The 16,682-nt window shown below is 44.7% G+C and overlaps 1 protein-coding gene across 1 annotated transcript; it reads right to left on the reverse strand.

Annotated features, from left to right (window-relative positions):
• Window positions 1-1,179: 1,179 nt before the first annotated feature.
• LOC310996605 (protein NLRC3-like) lies at window positions 1,180-16,411 on the reverse strand (the record flags this gene model as incomplete). Its single annotated transcript, XM_083986027.1, has 7 exons — window positions 16,361-16,411; window positions 15,689-15,914; window positions 12,547-14,341; window positions 10,874-11,047; window positions 10,426-10,599; window positions 10,263-10,309; window positions 1,180-1,709 (listed from the first exon to the last, which is right to left on the reverse strand). Exons 1-7 carry the CDS (start codon window positions 16,361-16,363, stop codon window positions 1,180-1,182), a joined length of 2,949 nt encoding a protein of 982 aa, XP_083842153.1. The 5' UTR covers window positions 16,364-16,411.
• Window positions 16,412-16,682: the final 271 nt, after the last annotated feature.

Here is a 16,682-nt window from a genome sequence, read left to right on the forward strand (position 1 = left end):
TATTATTGCACAGTAGGAATGTGTGTGTGTGTGTGTGTGTGTGTGTGTGTGTGTGTGTGTGGTGATAGACAGATGTTTTCACTTGATGCTCTTCCTCCTGTTGTGGAGGAGAAAGAAACTACAGAACTGATTTAGCCGATGGAGATCGAGGGGTTAAAGCACTGATGTATTGATTTTTTTTTTTTTTTTTTTTTAAACGTTCAAGCAGAATTTCAAAATAAAAGTCACCATATTTAAATGAATCTGATTATTGGGGTCAAAAACAAAAAAGGAACCAGATCATGGGGATTAATTAGAGTATTGATTAGAAACAGTGTTGTCATTTTGCCGTTGTTTTTATTTTCTGTCCTGGTGAACCAGTTGTTTAATAAAGCTCTTTGTAAAACAGATTCTTCACCTCCTTTTATTCTGCATTCACCCAGGTGAAGTCCAGGTTTGTAGATCTGGACCTCCACTGGAGTAAAGTTGTGATGTGATATTATAGATTATAGATCAGGCTTACTCTCATTATAAAACTTGATTATCTGCAGCACTGAAGCATCAACCTGCTGAGACTGAACAAACTTTAAGTCACTGAAGTTGTTTTTAATGTGATCTGTGATGTTGCTTCTGTTTCCTGAATTAAAGACTTTTATCTGTTGGTGTCTGAGATGATTGATCAGCAGAGAACAGGTCGACTTTATTATCTGAACATTTCAAATATTAATGTGAAGGGAGAACTGAGTCTCATGTCAGAATCAGTCTTAGGGTGAATGTTCCCTCTTCATTAGAGCCTAAGCATCGGCTAAGTCAACCGACAAAGACCCTATAGAAATTGTACTGTTTATTATTACATTATTATGAAAAATGAATTGCCTTTCTGTGGGCTTTGAAGGGATATTCCGTTCTGTGTTCGCCACCCCTGAAGCCAGAGAAAAATTAAATTAAATCACACTCCTCACTTCAGCTCCACCTCAACATCCTGAGACATTTATTTGTCTTTTATACACTGTACATAGCATTTATTATGTTTACATTAACATTGTTCCAAAAAGGAAACGTTAAATCCTTTCAGTTCATTTCAGTTTCCACTGCCTGCCTGCCTGCCTGCCTGCCTGTCTGTCTGTCTGTCTGTCTGTCTGTCTGTCTGTCTGTCTGTCTGTCTGTCTGTCTGTCTGTCCTCAGGAGAGACAGTGAGACCTACACAGGACACAGAGACACTGACGAATCAGAACTGATCCAGAACCCAGGATACAGAGGTTCAGCTATGGTGATGTTGAAGGTGTAGATGTGGATCAGTCTGTCAGAGGAGACACTGTAGAAGGACAGAGAGCCAGCAGGACAGTCCACATACACTGCTACTCTGTTGGAGACACGGCAGGAGGAGATGGGTGTTCGTCTGTTGTTGTGCCAGACAATGTAACAACCATGATCAGAGCAGCTCAGACTCCAGGACTGATCACTTCCTCCAAACCAACAGTCATCACTGTTTCCTTTCCTTCTGATTCCTCTGTAACTCACTGATATATGAACCCATCCTCTCCACTCCACCTCCCAGTAACAGCGACCAGTCAGACCAGTTGAACACAGCAGCTGAGGCCAGAAGTCAAATCTGTCTGGATGATCAGGATATGACTGATCCTCTGCCACACATGTCACCTTCCTGTTGTTGTCAGACAGTTTGAGGCGTCTGTTCACTGAGTTCATGTCCAGTTCCAGTTCACAGGCATCTGATGGAGAGAACAAGACACAACACAGCTGCAGTTTATCATCTGTTCATTTATCAACAACTTCACTGACAATTCATGAAAAACAATAATTCAAACATTCTTCTGGCGTGGACCTGAGGGGGGACAGCTCTCCATTCCGACACACCTCCACTTCGACACCCCGCTGTTCCGAAACACCCCCACTTTGAAACACCGCTGTTCCGACACAGCCCCTCCCCCCGCAGCTGTCCAATGTCCAAGGTGCTGAACCGCGTGACGTTTACACTCTGTGTTGTGGCTTGTCTGTGAAACGTGCTGCTCAGAGACTGGGCAGATCTGTCCCTGTCCCACTTTTTTTCTCCCCCCCTGCTCCGCTCGAGCGCGGCTGAACCCGGCTTGAGCTCACACGGGCGCGAGGCTGCTGCAGCCGCCGCTCGTGCTGACAGCTGACTGAGGGAGATGCTTTGGTTGGGCTTAGGCAATGAAGAAAGGAGTTGGTTAAGTTTAGTAAAAAGACCAGGTAGAGGCTAGACAGGCTAGAAGCATAATGAACATTATATGTCATTAATATGAAGTATTTGCTTGTTTTGCAGTTAATTATGCACATGATCCGTTTGACCCCAAAAAGGAAAAAAGGATCAATGCGCACTGCACAGCCTCCGTTTCCTTTCTGATTACATCCGTCTGTCCGTTCGGAGTGGGGGGGACTTTAGAAAAAATAGAAAACCCCGCTATTACGATGAATGGAAGTCTATTTTCGGAAAGGCGGGGCTTCGGAAAGGCGGGGTGTAACCAACCTGAGGATGAGGCTGATGAAGATCCACAGTGTCATTAATTAAACTGGATCATCATCTTCCACTGCAGCACAAAGAAGCTCTGAACCATCTGCTTTCTAAAACTGTCAGTGATTTAGTTTGTGTTGTCATCGAAACAGACTTTAAAAAGTGCTCAACAAAGTATCTAATAAAAAGGAAAAACAGGGAGAAAAAAATGACACCTTTAATGGAATTAAAATAATATTACAGTTTTTCTCCATTGGTTTGGCTCATTTTTCGAAACAGAGAGAGAGAGAGAGAAGAGGAGGGGTGAAGCAGGGCTGCAGTCTCAGCCCCACCCTGTTCAATATTTATATTGATGATTTGGCCAAATCCCTGGTAGAGTCAGACATCCCTGGTCTCACCCTCTCTGACACTGAAGTCAAGTGTCTACTCTTTGCAGATGATCTAATCCTGCTCGCTCCATCTAAGGAGGCTTTACAAAAGCAATTAGATCATCTGCAAAAGTTCTGTCAGACCTGGGCCCTGACCATTAACCTGGACAAAACCAGAGTCATGGTCTTCCAGAAACGACCCAAGTGTCAGAAAGACCAACACAGGTTCCTCCTGGACTCTACAGACATACAACACACACACAGTTACACATACCTCGGATTAAACATTACATCCACAGGAAATTTCAATCTGGCCATTAACGATCTGCGAGACAAGGGCAGAAGAGCTTTCTGGTCCATTAAAAAATCCTCATGTATTGATATCCCTGTTAGAGTCTGGATGAAAATATTTAAATCGGTAATTGAACCTATTATACTATATGGTAGTGAGGTGTGGGGTCCTCTTGTAACCCAAGACTTTGAAAAATGGGACAAACACCCGATCGAAAGCCTGCATACCGAGATTTGCAAAAACATCCTCAAAGTCCATAGGAACACCCCCAATAACGGATGCAGAGCTGAATTAGGCCAATTTCCCCTTTTAATTCGGATCCAAAAAAGAGCAATCAAATTCTATCAACACCTCAAAGCCAGCGACCCCAACTCCTACCACTATAAAGCCCTGCAGTGCCAAGAGGAGAGCAAAGACAGGAGTCCCCTCAGCCAGCTGGTCCACAGGCTCAGCTCCACCAGCACCGAGCACCAAGACCACCCTCACACAATCCGGCCCCACCAAATTATAGAAAAACAAAAAGACAATTACATCAACTATTGGACATGTACAACCAAATCCCAAAGCAAACTGCAATGCTATTTGGCCCTAAACAAAGAATACTCCATGGCAGATTACTTGAGTTCAGTAACTGACCCCAGACTGAGGAAAACCTTGACTATGTACAGACTCAGCGGCCACAGCCTGGCTTTAGAGAGCGGCCGCCACAGACAGACCTGGCTGCCCAGAGACCAGCGCCTCTGTCAGCTCTGTCCACATAGAGAGGTGGAGACAGAGCAGCACTTCCTGCTGCACTGTGACGCATACACACACATCAGGACACAGACATACACTAACATCACACTAACAACACCCAACTTCACCCAACTCTCAGACCAGGACAAATTCTGTCATCTGTTAGGAGAACAAAGAGCCACTGCTTTAGAAGCAGCAAAATATGTTTGTGCCTGTCACAAAAAGAGAGAAGAGCTGCTCAACATGAGCTCCTCTATATGAGCAGCTGCTGCTGCTCCTGTTGAGTTTTACCTGCTAAATGATATCTACACTGTTTGTTCATTAGTATCATCTGTATTATTATATTATCTGTTTATTTATTTATATTGTATGTTTATTTTACCATTTTTGTAATGCTTTGGCAATATTGTAATGACAGTCATGCCAATAAAGCTTGTGAAATTGAAATTGAATTGAAATTGAGAGAATTGCATTCTTGGCAATTGTTCACAACAGAATTGTATTTCTCATTCATTTTATCAAATTGCAAATGTCTTCGTACTTCTTTGCTTCTTTTATTTTGTCTATTGCATGATTCCACTTGAGTCTTTTATATGATAGGCTATACTATATAAATATTTTTTTTTAAATTCCGGTACCACAGTAGCCTATGTAGTAGTATTTTAAGTTAACGGTCCCGTGAAAAACAACCGGACATATTCATGAATTCATTCAATTCACCGGACCCAGACAGGACGCGAAAGGTGGACATGTCCGGCCATAAGATAACTCTTGGTCACCCTAAATTAAAACTGTACTAACATACCTGGCATAATGAAAATACATTATTAGGGTATCAGGTGTTGATTAAATAGGTAATGAAAACACACAAAATAACAAAATTTCATTCTGTTGCCTTTTATTCAACAATATAGCCTCCATTTCCCATTCACATACCCTTGTCGGTCAGAATAGGCTACGACGTGTTTTGAACTTAAACGGCAGGATGATTTCTCTCTCCACATCAGAACTAGCCCACGCGCATCGTGTCGTGCAGCCTCCACCAGTTTTTCCTCCCGGATTGGACTAAACTATATGTGGCATAGGGACATCCCCTTGGCCAAGTAGCCAGGGCACATGATCAATTGGAGGCATAGTGACAGGAACCTCAACTGTCACATATAGCAAAACATTAAATCCTTATTTCATCTTCATTTAGACAACAAATAACCTGAGCGTCAGCTGCTAACCACTGTTAGTAGCTAATTTAAAAATTACAACAGCTCACCCATTCAGTCGGTAATTTAATAAATAATACAATAAATAGATGTATCCTATTGATAAAGGCGGCTACTAAAACGGTAACGCAATCCGTGTTGATGTCATGGTGGAATCAAATGCAAATGACGAAAATACCGGACTCCTTTTGAGGATTCAGGTTCCGAGGGAACCTGAATGCACCACCGCATAAGCCGTGTGCAGCCTTCTGCCCCTGACAGGTAGCAGCAGCAGCAGCAGCGGCAGAGTCAGAGCCGCCAAGAAAAGTAAACAGTCCGATCTGAAGCACTGGAGCGACGGGTCAATACTCGGCAGTCACCGACTGTAACTAGTAGGAGCAGGGCCGTTGTAGTGGCTGTGGTTGTAGTGTAGTTAGCATCCGGACAGCTAGCGGGGCTAGTAGCTCTGCTGCTCTGCTGCACTGAGCTTCACCTGAGCTCTGTCACTGGCTGGAGAGAAAACACCGACTCTCTACCCAGAAATGTCCCGTGCACAACGAAACATCTGTGACTTGTCTCTTTTAAGTTGTTTTGTGAAGCACTTTGTAAACTTGTGTTTTTAAAGGTGCTATATGAATAAAGTTATATGATGCGAAGCCTGCGAAGCTAGTTCAGGCAGACGACTCAAGCCGCGCCCATCCTGATCAGCTGATCAGTCACATGCTCTCCTCGCCCAGATAGGGCGGGCTATTTAAATCTCCCAGCTCACCTGCTCGCTCCTGGCTATGCTTCTGCTGCTACGCCGCTGCTCTGCTTTCGCTGCTGCTGCTTCTGCTGCCCTGCTGCCCATGAGGTTTTGCATTTGCATTTTGTTCCTTTTTGTCGTCGCCATGTCTTCCGACTCCTCCGAGCCGGGGTGCGAAGGCGTCCAGGAGGACCAAGCGCTGGATTCCGACCTGGACGGGTCTTCCCCCTCCAGGGACCAGGATCCCCTGGCTCTTCCTCGCCGCAGCCCCCGCCTGGTGCAGCGGCAACTGCTTGACTGGCCGGTGGTCCGGATCTTGGAAGTGCTGTATGCAAACGGCATCTCCGCCCCACCCGGCCTGGGGCACGAAGATCTGCTCGAGCTCCTCGTCAACCGTGTCCCCGCCGCGTTCGAGGATCCGGAGCCGGACCTCGCCGCCTCCAGGAAAAAAAGGGGCAAAGCCCCGGCTAAGAAGCGCGGCGCAAAACCCGCCGCCGCCCCCACCCGGAAGAGACGAAAGTCGCCCGCTCCTGCTCCGGCTCCCGCTTCTCCGGCTCCTCAGCCCAATGCGGAAGTATTGTCGGCCCTGGCCGACATAAAAGCATCACTGGTTAGTGTTAACAACCGCCTTGTTGTGCTCGAATCCAACAGCTTCCCGTCCACTTCCGCATCAGGCGTCGAGCCGGCGTCCACGTCATCGGCGGAGCTTCTCTCACTGCCCCGGAGGACTCTGGGAACTGCAGTCCCTGCGCCGTCTACAGGAGCCCCGTTCCTCTCTCCTGCTGGGGCAATTCCAGATGCTCTCAGGAGCCAGATAATCGCAGGTATAGCTGGTCTCCTATCCCCTTTCTCTTTATTTAGGGTATTTAACCAATTGCTGATGGTGTTGTGCTTGCTGCTTCCTTTATCAGGGCAAGATGTAAATCTGGTTAAAATCCTCATTTGCGCATCAGATTCATCGGACAGGAGGCTGGTGGATTGCGGGGATTTCTCCGTGTTTCTCAAAGATAATGACCCGAGGCTGTCAAAATCCCTCACTCTGGCTGAGTTTAACGTTGCTTTTGGCGTCTTTAGGGACACAATCTGTGAAGCGTTTCCTGCGCGCAGGCAGGAGCTAGACACCTACCTCGCCATTATCTCTGACCTGGCCTTGTCCTATGGTGGTACTATGTTTTATGAGTACCACAAGAGCTTTTCTTCAAAGTCTGCGATGTACATTCAGAAATTCAATCAGCGTATCGACTGGCCAGTAGTTGATCTCGCTTTGATCAGCAGGCATTTCACCGGCCGCCAAGCCGTGTCATGCGCCGTCTGTGGTTCATTCAGTCACAACTCCACTCTGTGTCCCAAGTCAGCGTTCCAGGGCAACACTCCTCGGCTCCAAGCATCAGCCCCTGCCGGTCGCAAATCTCAGGTGCCCTATTCTCCAGGAAATAACACACCTATTTGCATAAATTTTAACGAGAATGTGTGCACTTATCGCAATTGTAAATATTTGCATATTTGCAGCTGGTGCGCGGACAGCCGTTGAGACGGCGCCGGAGGAGGAGAAGCAGCGGCAGCAGCGGGGGGCCGTGGACGAGCGGCCAGAGGAGGAGAAGCAGGGGCAGCGGCAGCGCAGCAGCGGGGCCTGTGGCAGCAGCGACCGGAGGAGGAGAAGCAGGGGCAGCGGCAGCGCAGCAGCGGGGCCTGTGGCAGCAGCGACCGGAGGAGGAGAAGCAGGGGCAGCTGCAGTTTTGGGGGGTCAGCTTCATTCCCTGTAAATGTCTGGCAAGGCAGATCATTCAGGGAACGAATATGAGTCAGAGCCTGACGCCAAACCTGCTGCAACCATGCTCAAGAATATGCTATCAATGCTGTGCTTCAGCTTGCTATGCTTATGCTCAATAAATGATTTCTTCTCATTCCAGAGTTGTCTGATTGAAATGATGCGAAGCCTGCGAAGCTAGTTCAGGCAGACGACTCAAGCCGCGCCCATCCTGATCAGCTGATCAGTCACATGCTCTCCTCGCCCAGATAGGGCGGGCTATTTAAATCTCCCAGCTCACCTGCTCGCTCCTGGCTATGCTTCTGCTGCTACGCCGCTGCTCTGCTTTCGCTGCTGCTGCTTCTGCTGCCCTGCTGCCCATGAGGTTTTGCAAACCCACCACCTCCCCAGCATCCACCTGTGGGCTCTGTCTCTTGATCCCTTGTGGGGGGTCAGCTTCATTCCCTGTAAATGTCTGGCAAGGCAGATCATTCAGGGAACGAATATGAGTCAGAGCCTGACGCCAAACCTGCTGCAACCATGCTCAAGAATATGCTATCCATGCTGTGCTTCAGCTTGCTATGCTTATGCTCAATAAATGATTTCTTCTCATTCCAGAGTTGTCTGATTGAAATTATTATTATTATAACATAGCAAAAGACCAATGCAGAGGTGCCACCACACAAGACTAGCCCATATGATTAAGCTGGATTTCATTTGTATAAGTCTACCATTTATTTCCTCCAGACTGTACCTTTCAAATATGATTTATTGGTTTGCCCTGTAAAAATTAACCAAATATACATCCCTCAAATTGATACAGAGAGTAAAGCAGAATAGTGGTATTGAGGTAATAAACCTGATGTGGGAAGAAACTCTCATATCACAACTGTATCAAACATCATATCGAACCAAATCTCTTTGTAATTAAGTCATATCGTTATCAAATCGCATTTGAATCGCATCGTATCGTGAACAGGAGTGAATCGTATAGCATCGTATTGACAGGAGCTTCAGTGTATCGTTAGTGTATCGCATCGGTGGCAGTGTATCTAGATGCGTATCGAATCGGCCTCAGTGGTGGAGATATACAACCCTACACTTTATTGTAGAATTTTAACACTATAGCACCGTTTTATTTAATGTTGAAAACAAAAAAGATGTTAAAACCTTTTAGTTAGGCCTACTAAGAAAATAATATAAGCTCAATTTGTTTTATTTTTTCATTTGCTGGTAACAGCAAGCTCGACCAATCAGACACGTCGCTGATAAATATGAGGATTATGGGTAATGTAGTGCTACTCCGTGACATTGGAAAAACGTGTTTTCTTAAAATAAAGTTGATATTACACGGGGCTTTTGGACTCAGCAGAAGCACATAATATTGTTACACAGTCTTCCTTGGATGGTTACAGCGTTATGGCTAATAATCAGATCTTTCTTCAGAATATCGATTAATCTAAACTGCAGCTTTTTGAACGCAGAAGTGGTCTTCACTTGTAGAATCCACAACTCCCCCTTGGTCGTAGCTTCCGACAAGGACGTCATTTATTTATTGATTGATTGATTGATTATTCTGCACCAACACCATGATCACTAAATAAATAAATAAACAAACAAATAATAACCGAAATGACATCCTTGCCGAAAGCTACGTCAGACACAGCAGCATCAGGTTCAATAAAAAAAAAAGTTATCCAATGGGACATATCGCCACGAAGGGGATTGCATTGGAATCAATTGAAATCCCCGGGTTGCATCGCTCGTCATCACATGACGAAAACCGGGTAGTAATGAGTCAGGCATGTGACGAGGGACAGTGACCGTTCGTCAGGCTGTTAACGCACTGGGAGTGAGAACATGTTGCACATGCACAATAGTCTGTTCAGTTGTCAAAATCAGTAAGATAATACCATGAATACCATTTATTTAACAGCAATGTGGGCTACATATAACTTTCCTTGTTTTTGTTTATGTAAATATTACAGTATATTATGCAGTTTACATTTTATTTTTACTCTGATGTACAGTATGTGTAGTGGCTTGTCCTGTAGCCACTGGATGCTGATAGTTTTGTTTAGACTGGTACTCAACAGAAACTTCTTTGCGTTTGAAACAATCATGTTCATTTTATTTCTCGGTGAAGCCACTTATAATATAACATAAATAGAAAGCGATCAAAACCTAAATCACCGCTGAGCACCGTCAAAAACTGTTTGCTCCTGCCTTACCAGCAACACCACAATGAGCAATCTGAAGTAACCTGCTTGACCCCCCACCAACATCCGGTTCAGGTCAGGCACAAAGAAAATACTGCCACCTAGTGGCCTGGTGGTGCAAGGTTTAAATAAAACATGGCTCCTACAGTATACAAGTTACTTAATGTGTGAATAAAAATGGTTACCTTTCCCTGCCAGTATGAGTGCAAGTGCAGTGCTCACACAATGCCAAAGAGACGATGCATTTTGGGGGCATTGACTATTTGTATGAGAAGGAAATTTAGTTTTGATACATGAGTGAACTGTTTTGAGAGAGAGATGTGCTTTTGCAGTGATTTCTGTTTCAAAAAATGAGCCAAACCAATGGATTTGAATTCTTTCCAGCCACACTGACAAAAACGAAAGCTGAATCCTGAATGAAACTTTGGAGAAATTAGACTTTGTATGTTGGAAAATGTCAATAAAATTAAAAAACTTAAAACAAACTCACACTTCCTCAGACCAGGTCTCAGTCTCTGAGGTCCACAATGGTCCACCCTGGAGGAGGAAACAGAGTCAGGATCAACTTCATCCATCTTCACTCAGTTCGTCAGTTAGTCAGTGAGACAAAGACACAGTGTGAGAGCAGCTGTTGTCTGTCCATCTGTCCATACCTGAGAGTGTCCAGTCTCCAGTCTGGATCCTCCAGTCCAGCAGACAGCAGCTTCACTCCTGAGTCTCCTGGATGATTGTAGCTCAGGTCCAGCTCTCTCAGATGGGAGGGTTTGGAGCTCAGAGCTGAGGCCAGAGAAGAACAGCCTTCCTCTGAGACCTGACAACCTGACAGACTGAACACACACGTGTGGCATTATGAATCTTAATGTACACCTAAGATACACATAAACATACACACAAACATGCACATAACTCTAAATGAATTTGTAAATATACACATAACACACAGAGTTAGAGATATTGAATCAATGTGAGCTGAGTTCTCCAGATAAAAATATTAAACTATTGGTGTCTACAACTCTGCAGCCCAATTCTGCAAACCTTCCCACTTTATTATTACACCTCATTCAATGCAGGAACATAAAAAAGAACCCTTGCTAAATTCACCTGAGAGTCTCCAGTTTACAGTGTGGACTCTCCAGTCCAACAGACAACAGCTTCACTCCTGAGTCCTGCAGGTCGTTGTAACTCAGGTCCAGGTGTCTCAGACTAGAACACTGGGAGCTGAGGACTGAGGACAGAGCTTCACAACTTCTCTCTGAGAGGTTACAGCCGCTCAGCCTGAAAGGAGAAAAAGACAAAAAGTACCAGTGACAGAAAATTTGCTTGTTTGACAAAAAGTTAATCCAAATTAGGGCTGCAAAACTAATCGATAAAATCGATAAAAATTTATTATTAAATTCGTTGGCAACGAATGTAATCGATTCGTTGGGTAGCGATTAACTTGGCCCAGAGCCAGGGAAAAAAGGAAATATTTCTTATCTTTACCCGTGTCCAAAACAGTCAGCAGCAGCAGTCATCCAGCTCCAATAATCCACTAATATTATTTCCGTTTACATCGCGTTCCTGGCGGCCAGCCTGTTTCATTCATTTGCATCATGTAAAAAAAAAAAAAAGACGTATTTTTAGCGGCGGCAACAGCCGTGTTTCTGATCAACCGGACCTGTGTTGTCCGGTTCCACCGCGTTGTTTAGTCCTGGTCCAACGTTACTCCCACACGGACACAGTCGGCATGGTTCGGACGCAGTGTGTCACGGACATGGTCACGGACTGTCTGGAGTCTGGACCGGTGGTCTGGACTCGGTACCAGCAGCAGAGGCTTCACTGTCTCCTGTGTCAGCCTCTCTTGTCAGGACGCTAAAGCTAAAGCTAACGTAACTTTTTTCTTTTTTTTCACACAATGCAAATGAATGAACGCTGGCCGCGAGGAACGCGATGCAAACGGGAATAATATGGATTATAAAACTGTTGGAGTTTGATCACTGCTGCTGCTGACTGATTTGGACACCTGGAGTAAAGGTAAGAAATATTTCTTAGAGGTTTGATCAGCTGTTCCTCTGGGCTCGGTGTGTGGAGGACTCAGATTAGAGATTTGATCATCATTTACCCGTTTTATTTTATGGTGATGGGCGCTATTACTGTTAATACCGATGTTTACACATCAGATCGCTGCTGTGTGTGTGTGTAACGTTGTGGGTGTGTGACCGGAGGGTCCAGCCTGTCCCCCCGCGGTGACTGATGTTTATCACGGTGTGATTACGTGGGCCGGTCGGGGAAGCGGGCTGTGAGCCAAACTGAAAACTGTCGGAGTAACGTCAGGTTGTTGTCGGTTGATCCGGTGAATGATCAACTTTCAGGGTTGATCAGAATTTTCCTCGGGATGTAAACATGCTGCAGACTTCCACTTGTAAGAAAACCAGGCAGTGCCCTAATGAATTTGGTCTATTATTTTTTTTAAATGTATTATTAGTTTAACAGCTCTGGGCCGTTCAACTAACTTAAAAAAAACGTATTTGTGCAATTGTTTGCACTAATATTGTCCATTTGGAATAACATTCTGTTTTTGAATAAACTTAGGGAGAAATAAATAAATTATAGCAGTTACATGCTGGATCAAACTGAGAAACAACTCCTCCTCTCGTTCTTCTCTTCCCTACAATGTAAATCAAATTTGTGCTTTTTTAAAATCCGATTAATCGAAGAAATAATCGACAGATTAATCGATTATCAAAATAATTGTTAGTTGCAGCCCTAATCCAAATGGATACATGTGCACTTACAGAGCTTTGTTGGAGGCTTTGACCACTGGCAGCAGCCTCAGAAGAGCCTCCTCTGAACCAGAGTATTTCTTCAGGTCAAACACGTCCAGATCTTCTTCTGATGACAGTAAGATGAAGACCAGAGCCGACCACTGAACAGGAGACAGTTCATCTGTGGAGAGACGTCCTGATCTCAGGGACTGTTGGATCTCCTCCACTAGAGAACGATCATTCAGTTCATTCAGACAGTGGAACAGGTTGATGCTTTTCTCTGCAGAGAGATTCTCACTGATCTTCTTCTTGATGTACTGGATGATTTTTGTTTTGTTTTGTGAGCTACTTCCTGTCTTTGACGTTAGACCTTGTAGGAGAGTCTGATTGGTCTCCACTGAAAGACCCAGGAGGAAGCGGAGGAACAAGTCCAGGTGTCCATTTGGACTATGTAAGGCCTCGTCCACAGCACTCTTGTAGAAAGATTTTGATCCAGGTTTTTCTCTCAAGACGTTAGACCACCAGGATGTTGTTTGTTGATGTGACATCAGATTGATTCCAGAGTTGATGAAGGTCAGATGGACATGAAGAGCAGCCAGAAACTCCTGAACACTCAGATGGACGAAGCAGAACACCTTGTCCTGATACAGGCCTCTCTCCTCTTTAAAGATCTGTGTGAACACTCCTGAGTACACTGAGGCTGCTCTGATATCGAGGCCACACTCTGTTAGATCTGATTCATAGAAGATCAGGTTTCCTTTCTGCAGCTGCTCAAAAGCCAGTTTTCCCAGAGATTTAATCATCTTCCTGTTCTTTTTACTCCAGTGTGGATCTGTCTCAGCTCCTCCATCATACTTGACCTTCTTCACTTTGGCCTGAACCACCAGGAAGTGGATGTACATCTCAGTCAGGGTCTTGGGCAGCTCTCCTCCCTCTCTGGTCTTCAACAGCTCCTCCAGAACTGTAGCAGTGATCCAGCAGAAGACTGGGATGTGGCACATGATGTGGAGGCTTCGTGATGTCTTGATGTGGGAGATGATCTCTCTGGCCTGCTCCTCATTTCTGAACCTCTTCCTGAAGTACTCCTCCTTCTGTGGGTCAGTGAACCCTCTGACCTCTGTCACCATGTCAACACACTGAGGAGGGATCTGATTGGCTGCTGCAGGTCGTGTGGTTATCCAGAGGCGAGCAGAAGGAAGCAGGTTCCCCCTGATGAGGTTGGTCAGCAGCACGTTGACTGAGGTGGACTCTGTCACATCAGTCAGGATCTCAGTGTTGTGGAAGTCCAGAGGAAGTCGACACTCGTCCAGACCGTCAAAGATGAAGACCACCTGAAAGCTGCAGATTCCTGCTTCTTTGGTTTCAGAGAAGAAGTGATGAACAAGTTCCACCAAGCTGAACTTTTCCTCTTTCAGCACATTCAGCTCTCTGAAGGTGAAGGGAAATGTGAAGCGTATGTCCTGGTTGGCTTTGTCTTCAGCCCAGTCCAGAGTGAACTTCTGTGTTAGGACTGTTTTCCCAATGCCAGCCACTCCCTTTGTCATCACTATTCTGATTGGTCGGTCTCTTCCAGGTGGAACTTTAAAGATGTCTTCTTGTCTGATGGTTGTTTCTGGTCTGTCTGGTTTCCTGGACGCTGTTTCAATCTGTCTGATTTCATGTTCATTATTGACCTCTCCAGTCCCTCCCTCTGTGATGTAGAGCTCTGTGTAGATCTGGTTCAGAAGAGTTGGGTTTCCTGCTTTAGAGATCCCCTCAAACACACACTGGAACTTCTTCTTCAGGTTCAATTTGTGTTCACGACGACAAACCGCAACTTGACTTTCTAAATAGAGAAAAAAATAAGATCAACAAATGAAATATGAATCAATATTTTAACATCTAATTCCACAAGAATGCCCATTATAACATAAACTTGAAACTTAAGTTTGGGAACATTATTCCAGTCAATCATCTTCAATAATACCAATTGGTGTTCCATTTTATATCGTTGTAAATCCTGATCAGTCACCTTCACAACGAGGTACAACTTTAAGGATTGTCCATCTGTGGAGTGAGCAGCATGGAATGGGTAGCGCACCAAAAAATGTACCAAATCCCCAAGATTCTCCTTTTGGTATTCACTCTTGTTTTGAGCTTCAAGTGCTGCCAGGTGTGTGTCAGTCAAGGCAAGGCAATTTTATTTGTATGGCCCAGTTTGTCTCAAAGGGCTTTACATGGCATCGCAACAACATCCTCTGCCCTTAGACCCTCACATCGACTGAGGAAAAACTCACTAACAGGGAAAAATCGGAGAAACCTCAGGGTGAGCAACAGAGGAGGGATCCCTCACCCAGGACGGACAGACGTGCAATAGATGTTGTTAGGTAAAGGTACTTTATTTGTCACATATACAGCTAGTACAGTGAAATTCTTTCTCTGCATCAGGCTAGCTGGCATGTTTTTAGTGGTGGGGGAAACCGGAGCACCCGGAGGAAACCCACGCAGACACGGGGAGAACATGCAAACTCCACACAGAAAGGACCTGGGCGGCCGGGGATTCGAACCCAGGACCTTCTTGCTGTGAGGCAACAGTGCTAACCACTGTGCCACCGTGCCGCCTACAGACAAGAAAACAGTTTATAGTTTTCTGACACAGAATGTGGGAAACGTGGAAATGTTAGCAAGAGTCACAGGTGTATTTGACATGCCATGTGCTCAGACCTCAACCCAACTGAACACTTGTGGGATCAGCTTGGACTTAGTGTACAGTACATGAGTGACCAACACAACCAGCCAAGCTGGTTGACCTTCAACCTTCAACAACTGCTGATTGTGGAATGGGAAGCCGTCCCACAGCAAAATGTGACCAAGCTGGTGACCAGCATGATGAGGAGTTTCCAAGAAGTTGTGGCTGCATACGGATCTTCTACACATTACTGAGGTCCCTGACAGTGTCAAATGAATAAAGTGTAAAAATGGCCAATATCTTTTGTTTTTTTTCCCCTTACTACTGTGGGAGAATGTATTCATCCAATCCACCAAGCAACTCAGAAGAGTGAAACTTGTGTTCAATTGGGTTGAGGTCTGGAAATGGCAGGTCAGTCATACACCTGTGAGTTTATTTCACTCTATCCCTTCAGATACTAGGAAATGTTCCATTCTTCTTAAATCTTTATATAAATCCTCTTACTTCTCTGCAGACAGTCAGCCAGCTCCTCCTGCTTCATTCTCCTCAGGAAGTTCACTGTGATCTTCAGAAATGACTTTCTGCTTCTCCTCTGATCTTCATCGTCACCACCCACTACCTCATCATCATTGTCAGGATTATCTAATAATTCTGGGCAATTTGGACTCAGAAGTTTTTGGATTCTCTTCAGCTCGTTCTTCACAAAAGTGACAATGTTCTCCTCCAGCAGCTGGAAAAACAATAGCATGCTGTGTAAACTTCACTTTCAGTATAAACACATGGATCAAATATTAACATCCACTTCTCTTCACAGCTGCACAGAGAGATTTATAGATGTTAATCAAACCTGCTGATCTGAGCAAAATAGATTCAGTACCTTAGTGCTGAACTGGTGCTAAAGACTATTGTAAAAAAAAAAAAAAACATTTTGTTGTTATATGTTTCATATGAGGCCCAAGAGAGAACAAAATACACCTCAGCATCTCAGTTATTTTTGATGAGGCTGAAATGCCAGAGAAAAATTACAACAAATATTTTCTTTAGGATTCATTGCAGATGAACAGGAGAGACCAGAAACGTTTGGTAAAACAAATAAAGTAGAATGACACTGTATGTGTCATGCTTGGTGGCTGCTGTAGCCATCAGTTGTGTGTGTGTGGATGAACATTTACACACCATAAATATGGAGTCCAGGTCTGTGTGATGCTGTTTGGTGGACTGATCACTGAGAACCTCTGAGGTCTCCTGGAGAAATCTGTGGAGAACAGATGAACGTTTAGAACATGAAATAAAACAATCACATGATTGTAAATTGAACCCGCTGGTTCTGTACAGACACTGCTGAAATTTTTAATTGAAGTAAAATCCTGGATGGCCAAAAACCTTTTAAACTTGAATGAAAATAAACAGGAGATCATTGTGTTTTCTGGGCTCTTTCACTCCTAACTTCCAGTCTTCTGTAAAAACGTATTTTCCAGTTGAGGATTTTCTGGAAAGC

This window comes from Trachurus trachurus (assembly GCF_905171665.1).
Source record: "Trachurus trachurus genome assembly, chromosome: 14".
NCBI classification, from domain to species: domain Eukaryota; kingdom Metazoa; phylum Chordata; class Actinopteri; order Carangiformes; family Carangidae; genus Trachurus; species Trachurus trachurus.